General features: G+C 39.8%; 1 protein-coding gene across 1 annotated transcript in view; it reads right to left on the reverse strand.

Annotated features, from left to right (window-relative positions):
* Positions 1-594: 594 nt before the first annotated feature.
* The window catches only part of LOC138022325 (RAB11-binding protein RELCH homolog), a 51,779-nt gene continuing 43,561 nt past the window's right edge, over positions 595-8,812 (reverse strand). Inside the window, exons 3-12 of the mRNA XM_068869438.1 lie at positions 6,939-7,019; positions 6,739-6,845; positions 5,986-6,081; positions 5,480-5,562; positions 4,671-4,734; positions 4,353-4,494; positions 3,589-3,705; positions 2,215-2,303; positions 1,684-1,745; positions 595-1,596 (exon numbers count right to left, since the gene is read on the reverse strand). Of these exons, the coding sequence (XP_068725539.1) occupies positions 1,467-1,596; positions 1,684-1,745; positions 2,215-2,303; positions 3,589-3,705; positions 4,353-4,494; positions 4,671-4,734; positions 5,480-5,481 (606 nt within the window). The 5' untranslated portion in view covers positions 5,482-5,562; positions 5,986-6,081; positions 6,739-6,845; positions 6,939-7,019 and the 3' untranslated portion in view covers positions 595-1,466. The remainder of the gene's footprint in view (positions 1,597-1,683; positions 1,746-2,214; positions 2,304-3,588; positions 3,706-4,352; positions 4,495-4,670; positions 4,735-5,479; positions 5,563-5,985; positions 6,082-6,738; positions 6,846-6,938; positions 7,020-8,812) is intronic.

The following is an 8,812-nucleotide window of genomic DNA, read 5'->3' on the forward strand; positions in this document are numbered from 1 at the left end:
GAAGGCTGGTCTTACGCCAAAATTAAAAGGCAACTTTACCATGCTCTTACCGTTCGAAAACGCGTTAACAGCTGCCTCTTGCACTCGCTCTCAGTCTGTAGAACTTTGACGAGTAGCGAAGCTTTTTTTTATGCCCAGCTTAAAGGAAAATCAGCGAAAGTTTCCCTTTCCACGTAAGTGCATTTCCGTAAGTAAACAACCTTTCTCGGCTTTCTTCAAAGTTGAAATGTTACGTATTTCGTTTTCCATTTACCGAGCCCTTGAGCATCGGGAAAGTTTACTTAGCAAAGCACTTAATAAAAAGCAATACTTGCCCTGGGCTGCGCCTCGAGCCAAATATTCTATATTTTCGTCTTCTCTAACGGTACGCATTAATTAAGACTCAAGATACACGCGTTTTACCATTAATTGATCACTAGTTCCCAATTTAATGTGACACACTTTCTGTGCAATTGTTACAATACAAATTCTTTTTTTGTTATAAATACCATACGTACTCTGTTCATTGAAAGTTATAAAATTCGCAAAAATAACAGGGAAATCTAATGCTTGTATGTGAACTCTGATTTAAGTTCAAAAACACACCACTTCCACTTTTAAAAACAAGGTACATTACATTTATTGTCTCCGCGTAGAATTCTAAATATTTACAGCCACGGGAAATTGCTTCGTTTTTTTCCGTTGACGTATGTAACCTAAGTAAAATTTCTTTTTCATTGAAGACACGTAAAATTTATTTTCTTCTTAACTTGACAAACTTTCTTGTCGGCTGGGTTACAAAGTATGGACATTTTTCCACGCTTAATTCGCATTTTTTTCCTTGATGTGTTCTTCTTGAGGGGACTCGGCTGAAAGCATGAACATTTTACCTTATTTAATATAAGTGGTGTCTAATATTACAAACAGCGATTACAAGATTGTGCTGCATTTACAATTTAGCGAGGATTAGCCCTAGATGCCCCTCCATTCAGGTTTTTCACGCGCCGTATTTTGGGTATCATGAGCCCAGAACTAGGAGCGTACAACTCAAATTCAATTTAGAAAACAATCCTAAGAAAATACGCCTGCTGATTGGTTAAAAATCGTGTTTCTATAACTCGATGGAGGCATCAAATCAATTGAGACATGAAATCAATTGAGAATGGTCACTCGTGCAAGCGAAATCGTATTTGAGAACTCGTCTAAAAATAGCTTGAACTGTGAAAATGCCAATCCGTAGACCTCGTATTGGAGTTGTATTCTCCTGATTACGGGCTCCTGGTGTATCTACACTAATTCTGCATGTATCCTTCGTTTCAAAAAAAGAAATTTTGCAATTGCAATTGAATTTTTTCTAACACGCTACACTATGGGACCGAAAATATTTCGCGCCTTTTTCGAGGCTCCGAATTCTTTTTTTGGTCGGAAAGAGACCGAATACTCAGGACATCCCATTTATGCGTTGTTGCCATGGTTGCAATGCCAACTCACGAATCGAACCGATCTTTCTTTTTGAAAATGTCTGCCATTTTTGGTCGCGGAGCATCTTTTAATCGATGAAATCCGCTTATAAAGGTGCTCTTGATTTCCTGCCCAATCTTGCTGCCAGCAGGAAAACTGTAAATTAAAAAAAAAGGACAGGAAATTCAATTAAACATGCAATCATTTCGGAAATAACAAAAACCAATGAAGAGGCGCATTTACTTCGCAAAGGACTTCTGGTCTACTTTAGTTTCGCATTCCCTAAGAAGGACAAGAACAGTTTCCTGAAAGAAAAAAAGAACAAAGTTGAGGTTGGAGCTGGTTTTACTGAGACCAAGGGCTTGGACTAACAACAAAAGTGACGACTTAATTGCTGTAACTCAACAGTGTGTACGAAAGAACAACCATGCATGGCTCAAGTACCCCGTGTGAGAGGAACCTTCAATAGGCCATTTTCAAAATATCAAATATTCAGCTTCATCATGAGGCAGTGAAGACAAAACAATAGAAACATGTTGGAATGAATGTGAAACATATTTTAAATATCATCCACTTTCCTTTGTATTTGTCCTCTAAACCTCTCCTTCAAGCTGAATTTTAACATACAGAAGAAAAAGAAAGCCCATTCGCTTCACCTTAAGTGAAAGCCACAGTGTGGTTGGCCTGTCCTAACCAAGAGCAGTTTTTTCATATTTCGAGGTGCCGCTCAATATACTATGAAAAACCGTCTCATTTCTCTCGACCTGTGCGTACCTCACTATCTGGCGCAAGTGTCTCAATGTCTTGTTTGACTGCCCGCAGTCCTGGGATGATATAGTCATTTATTACGTCTACAGAAATAACTTCACTTGGTGAAGGAAAACAATACCAACTCAGAGAAGCTACTTACAATCCACAAAAAGAAAGAGAAATAAACATTCAATTCGGCAACAAAATTAAACAGTTTAACGGTTAAAATAACTTAGGGATTATTCGCACTTAATAGAAGAAAGCGAAACACGCACACCGGTGGCTCAGTTGGTTGAGCATCGGGCTGCCATGCGGGAGGTCGTGAGTTCGACTCCGGCCGGACCAACACTCAGGGTCTTAAAATAACTGAGGAGAAAGTGCTGCCTTTGTAATTACATCCGCAAATGGTGAAGACTTTCAAGTCTTCTCGGATAAGGACTATAAACCGTAGGCCCCGTCTCACAACCCTTCAATGTTCACAACCCAGTGGGACGTAAAAGAACCCACACACTATTCGTCAAGAGTAGGGCATGGAGCTCCCGGTCTTGTGGTCAGGCCCCATTTCATTCATTCATGTGCTGGGTGAGATCCCTAATGGACTGATAGCGGCTGCCAGCGGCTCCTATATATGCTGATGTCCGATCTCACCCATAGATCACTTGCTTGTAGAGCGGTTTTCAATTGAGTGTCGAAAGTAATTAGCTAATTACTTTGGTTTTGCATCTACTTCACTCAGTGATTGGTTCAAAGTTTTCGCGCCACTTTTTCAACCAATCAGAAGTGAAACCAAAACCAATTGTGGCTCGCGCGTGCATATTTTCCCGCCTTTTTCTGTCGGCTACGTGTAATTACTTCGAGTTTTGATTGGCTTACTGGATTGTTTCCGTCCTTTTTGATTGGTTAAAGTAATTACTATGGTTTTGGTTTTACGACACTCAATTGAAAACTGCTCTAAAGCGCATTTGAATATGTTAATAGAAAATGCGCTATATAAATTCATTACCATTACCATTGCGGAGCTACCGCTGCGCTACCGTTGCGCTACCGTTAGAATGCGAGCAGCTTCGCGTGAGATTTATTTCGGGCGCGAACGATCGATTCTCGCATCCGCTCCTTTGCGCCCGAAATAAACGTCGCGCGAAACTCCACTGCAGAAGTTGCCTGCAGGCTACGTTATGGTTTGCTTCCTCAAGGCTTTCAGAGTGTGGATGCGGCCAAAATTGTTCCGGATCTAAAGATACAGTGAGCTCTCTTGCAACCGGCTTCCCTGGACGCCTGGAAAAGGCAACAGGCAACGCTAACGCGAAACGCAACAAACTCTCAACCGTAAACGTACGAACTCATTCTGTAATGATTATTACAGTTTCGCAATGGCACAGGTAAGATGTAAAAGGATACAGCAACACGTTAGCGACACGTAAGCTTCCATTAACTCGAGTGCAATCTCCTTCCGTCTGTTGTCGTTTTGTAATTGGTTGTTTATCGTCGCCATGACCACCAATCGAGGCAAGAGAACTTTAGAAAAGATGAAGTAAGTGTTAGTGGAAGACATCCTCGATCAGAAACAAAAAGGATTGATACCCAAAGAAAGGAAAGAGCGCCAGAATACCTCCTTCAAATTAATCTTTGGAGTTTATGGTTATCGATTAAATCTTTAAATTACCGATGGACTGGTCTTTTTCTAAGTTTGGTCAACACGAAGTCAAAGAACCTAAAATCAAGAGTTGGACCATGCTCATGACAAAGAAAATGATACAAATGCTTAAGATACAGAATCTTTAATTTAAGGTCTGACTAACGATATTTAAAACCTCATTTATATGTTTTTGTAGAACTTGTTCCACAATTTTGTTGCAACGCAGGTTACACACAAAACTTGTAAAATCGCCTCAGGCAGGTCCCTAAGTCGTCCTCACAAAACCAACAAGGAAGGCCTGGAAGCGAGTCCGTATTCGCGAAAACAACTGAACGACTACATGGCAATGATTGCGTAAGTATCGGACAAACAATAAAGAAATGATGTGTGTTTACAAGACACAGGTATATACTGACAAAGTGTTTCCTAATTGTTTTATACGCAGTGTTTAACTGGAATTATGGAAAGGGAAAAATGGTGAGATAAATCAGTGTATAATAAAACGGACGTCCTCAAACTGTTGTACCTTTGTCTCTAAAATGCGGTTCTGCATGAGGGGCAACTTTGCCAAATGTTCTAATCATTGTAGTTTGTAGTTCGTGTTGATCTTTGTATTGAGGGTCCGGCTCAAGAAATGATTGGAATTGCACGTACACTTTCTCTAAAATCTGCAAAAAAAAAAAAAAAAAAAAAATAATAATAATAATAATAATAATGAATAACATTACTCAGACTAAATTATTATCTTTTTACTTGTCATTGCATCTGCGCAACTTTTTCCTTAACTGACATGATCAATCATTCTAATCTTGATACTAATTTTTCCATACAACGCCCTTCTTACCGTTTTATCAGTGACATTTTCAACTATTGAGGCGAAAGCGGGAATGGAGGCTGTCCGTACTGACCTATCAATGACCACAATGTAGAAAAATAAGTCTATATGTTATTACCTCTCTCGGTCATTCGGCCAATGTTTGGGATCGTTTTCTAAAAAACGTAGCTGAGCATGGTGACGTTGTGTGGACGTTCTCGTCAAAACTATGTTAGAATTTCATTAGCAAAGGAAAAGAAAGCACATTGTTCTAAAATACACGCCGCATGTGCAGGCCACAAAAACAGGATTACTTTCTTCAGTGGTGGACAAGTCACTACGATCCAACAAGATTTGTACAAAGATCTAAGTATTACCTTACGTAACCCTAAGCAAAAGCGTGTATCCACTGTTATACCGCTTTTGCAGGAGCAACGGGAGAGCGGACGCTGTTCTCTCAACTCACTCAAAAGCGTTTCCTCTGTCTTTGAAGTTATCGTTAACTTCATTGTTGCTGAAACTTCCTCATGCTTATTTATTAGCTCCCTTCCCATGGATCCGTAGATCAGACCGCGACAGCGGGACCACGAAGTCTTTGTGAACTCCTTGTGCAAGGATTCATAGTGCCCAGCAGGGTTGTGCTTATCTACGCAAACTTCTCAAGCGCAAACAACGTCAGAACATGGAATATACCTTGCAACCAAACTTAACTCTGGCTTCTTTGAATTTTCTTCAGCTTTGATCTCAACTTCTAAAAGTCGAAATAACATTTGAAGACTTGCCCTTTCGTAAAATCTGTGTAAATTATAGTTTGGCCGGATGTTTACCTAAGAACTTACATTTGCGCATCTGAAGAAAGTGTGATTAGAGCTGGTAGCACCTGCCTGCTAATTAAGTCCAAATCGACACCTTTTATTAAAACCTGAAAGCGAAGATGCCAGGAGTGAAGGTAAACGTCATATACCATTTATGTGACGACTAATTTACCACCAAGACCAAAAAGCTTAGGGGCGGGAAGGGAGGGGGAGGGGGTGGGGGTTATTGTCGGGCAAATTTGACAAATTGTTGTTATTCAAATGATGTTTGGAAAATGTGGATACTATTTAAATTTCTCAAGAGGCCAATATTCTCACTAAGCCCTCTAGTCTTGTTAGTAGTTGATAGGTTGTTTTCACGTTAAGAGGATGCACTTCCTGTCATTTCACCTTAGAATGGAGCGACATTTGCAGCTGGTAATGTAATGCAAGAATTGGGTTTATAAACTCTTATGAGCCATTTGAACTACGCCGCCATCATCGCTTCGATGGCAAAGCAACATCAACATTAAACGAGATACGGGACTTACAGTAAATAACGGAGCTGCTGAGCAACGAACCGCAGGATCGGCATGTAAAACAATTTGCCACAAAACACAAGAACTTGATGATATCGGTTGGACGCACTGCAACAACAATGGCCACAATAAACATTGTATAAAGAAAATGTTTACAGTTCGAATGGACCGTCTTTACGAGCCATTTTGTTTCCAATAAACTTTAGGACTTCAAAGAGTAGCACGTACCCTGTAAAGGCATTGAGAGCAAGTACATTCTGTAAACATAAAATATGGTGCATATATCGTAGAACAGCACTTTCAAAACAACTCCAAATTCACGTTAAAGAGTGATTTTCAAATGGAAAAAATTGTGAGTTGAGTAGCTTCATGTCAGTTATTCACAAACTCAAGTTTATTCTTATCAGAAAACCAAAACCAAAGCTTTGAACTGAAGACTAAAAAACATCTGCAACTGGTAAGAAAGTTATGGAATTGAAATCACTTATAAACTTGCACACATTTCAGGCATCCTATTGAAAATCAGTTGCGATATAAGAATATAAGAGAGTCTTGGCATCAAGTCTATGGCAATCGGCACACGCCAAGGCTGTAATTTGCGTTGTTTTGAAAAAAAAAAACCTTTTTGATTTTAGTTAATTCTCTCTATTTTGAGGCGAGCATTTAAAACGATTCCCTAGTATTTGTCTAATCGGAACCGATAAGGAAAGGAAGAGAACTGTCGATAGCCACTGGAAATTAAATTTGACAAGAGGATCAACTCACCTTAATTCTTGGAACATAATTACAGCACCATCAAATCGTGCCTAGTACTCCGCCAAAGCAATGACTGATTGACGTAATAGTGACGTCAGTTCAGATATGTCATCCTCCTGGAGCAAGGAGAGAGAGACTAGTCACTTCGAGTAAAAAATGAAGACACAGAGCGGTTTTCAATTGAGTGTCGAAAGTAATTAGCGAATTACCTTGGTTTTGCATTAAAATTGTCTGGACCCATGTAAACGGGGTCTCAGATACTTCTCGGCCTGTGCACATTAGGCATGGACCTGCATGGATGAAAGATCTTGTTTGCAATTAGTTTACTTGTTAAAGGGAAAGAGAAGTGACATTTTTGACATCTTTTCCTTCAGAGACTTCATTGTTCATGTTATCATTGTAAGTCTTCCAATTGCCCCCGCAGGGTTTTGGCCCAGACCCGAGGAGGCACTCTAGGATTCCCCGCGTGTATACATACAAGGATAAATAAGATTTGTTGAAAAAGTAAGAAATGTGTCTGTAGTGGGTCTTATGCACAGTTTTATATTAAATACACATCCCATAAACATGTTATAAAAAGCGGGGGCAGCTCTAGTGAACACTATTTCTAGTAAGTAAGGGGAGATGTAGTGTACCGGAAACGGAAGTAGTTATTATGACAGATACTCGTTGAGGGGAGCGCGCAAAAAAAAAAAAAAAAACACAACAACAAGCTTGAATGTCAGCGGAATGTAATAAACTATTTTATGTTAGTGTTGTTAAAGCGTGATTCCAGTTCTGTTCTTAAGGTGATTCCATAGTATTAGAAGTTGTGGTAAGATTTTCTTTAAACTTTTCTCGATTGTTCCCTACATTATGGTGACCGGTCGAAATTTGGACTTAAAAAAGTAGGTCCATAAGCTCGTTTGCGAGATATAACTTACTCAAGTTACTCATTTAATCATTGCGACTTCGCCTATCAAGGACAAGTTTGTTCCATCGGTTCACGCTACGTTTTGCAGGAACAGGAAGCACAGCTTTGACGTAATTCTTGAAATAACAAAACAGGTGAATTGTATTGTTCAAAAGGAATAATTTAATGTTTGTTTTATGGCACAGGCACACGTCTTGAAAAGGCACTGATTACAAATATTCCTCGGGTGCGTGATCTCGAGGAGATAATTTTGTGTCCACGAGTGATGGTTGCGAATACCTTTTTCACTGTAACTTTTTTCGGACGTAAATTTTTCAATTTTTTTACAGCACAGAGAGGGGTAGTAAGAGAATAGAATTATGCCAAAAAAAAAGATAGGTCACCAACCTCGTTTAGGAGAAAACAGAAAGCAAGCCAAGCTCGATCCCTCGACAACACGTCTCCCTGATAGCGCGGTTTCACTCTCACTCTCCGACTGAAATGACACTTAAGCATCATCAAGGCTATCACTCGACTTTTTTTATTTTGCGAGAGTCTAAAACTTTTCTTGTTTTGCTCTTTACTGCAGTGCTATGAAAACGGCCATTCTCCTGTCCAGCGAGCTTTCCCGCACGAAGGTCGCCATTTGAAATTGTTTTTGGCCACCTTCGATATATCAATATTCACACATGGCCACGAGTCTTTATGGTTAAATTTAAACATTATTTTGTTTAGAAATATCCGTTAAGACTTGTAAGACAAAGGAAACAGAACTGAGCCGTGAAATTTGACCATAAAGCCTCTTAGCCATGCCTAATACGAACGTGGCCTAGGCTTTGTTATGCGCAGAACAGGATGCGCAGTAGTGAAATACTAGGGAATCACCTTTAGACGGAGACACCACCCTATCGGACATCTATTTAAGAAAATAGTCTCGCTATCCACTCCGCGAAGGAAAATTTGCCACAAAATTTCAATTTCGCCTTCTGTCAATATTCTTGTGACGATCAGCCGTGCACCCAAAAGGTCAAATTTCAGCTCCACCACGCAGTACACAACATGAGGAAAAACCATTAGGTTTATTTTGGCAGTTAAGACCGAGCACCAGTAACAATAACGATACGTTATACTACAACCTATTACAAGATCTAAGTATAAGGCATAAGACTAGACTTGCCACAAGTCGACCTC

The sequence above is a fragment of the Montipora capricornis genome, chromosome 10, assembly GCF_036669925.1.
Source record: "Montipora capricornis isolate CH-2021 chromosome 10, ASM3666992v2, whole genome shotgun sequence".
Taxonomy (NCBI): Eukaryota; Metazoa; Cnidaria; class Anthozoa; order Scleractinia; family Acroporidae; genus Montipora; species Montipora capricornis.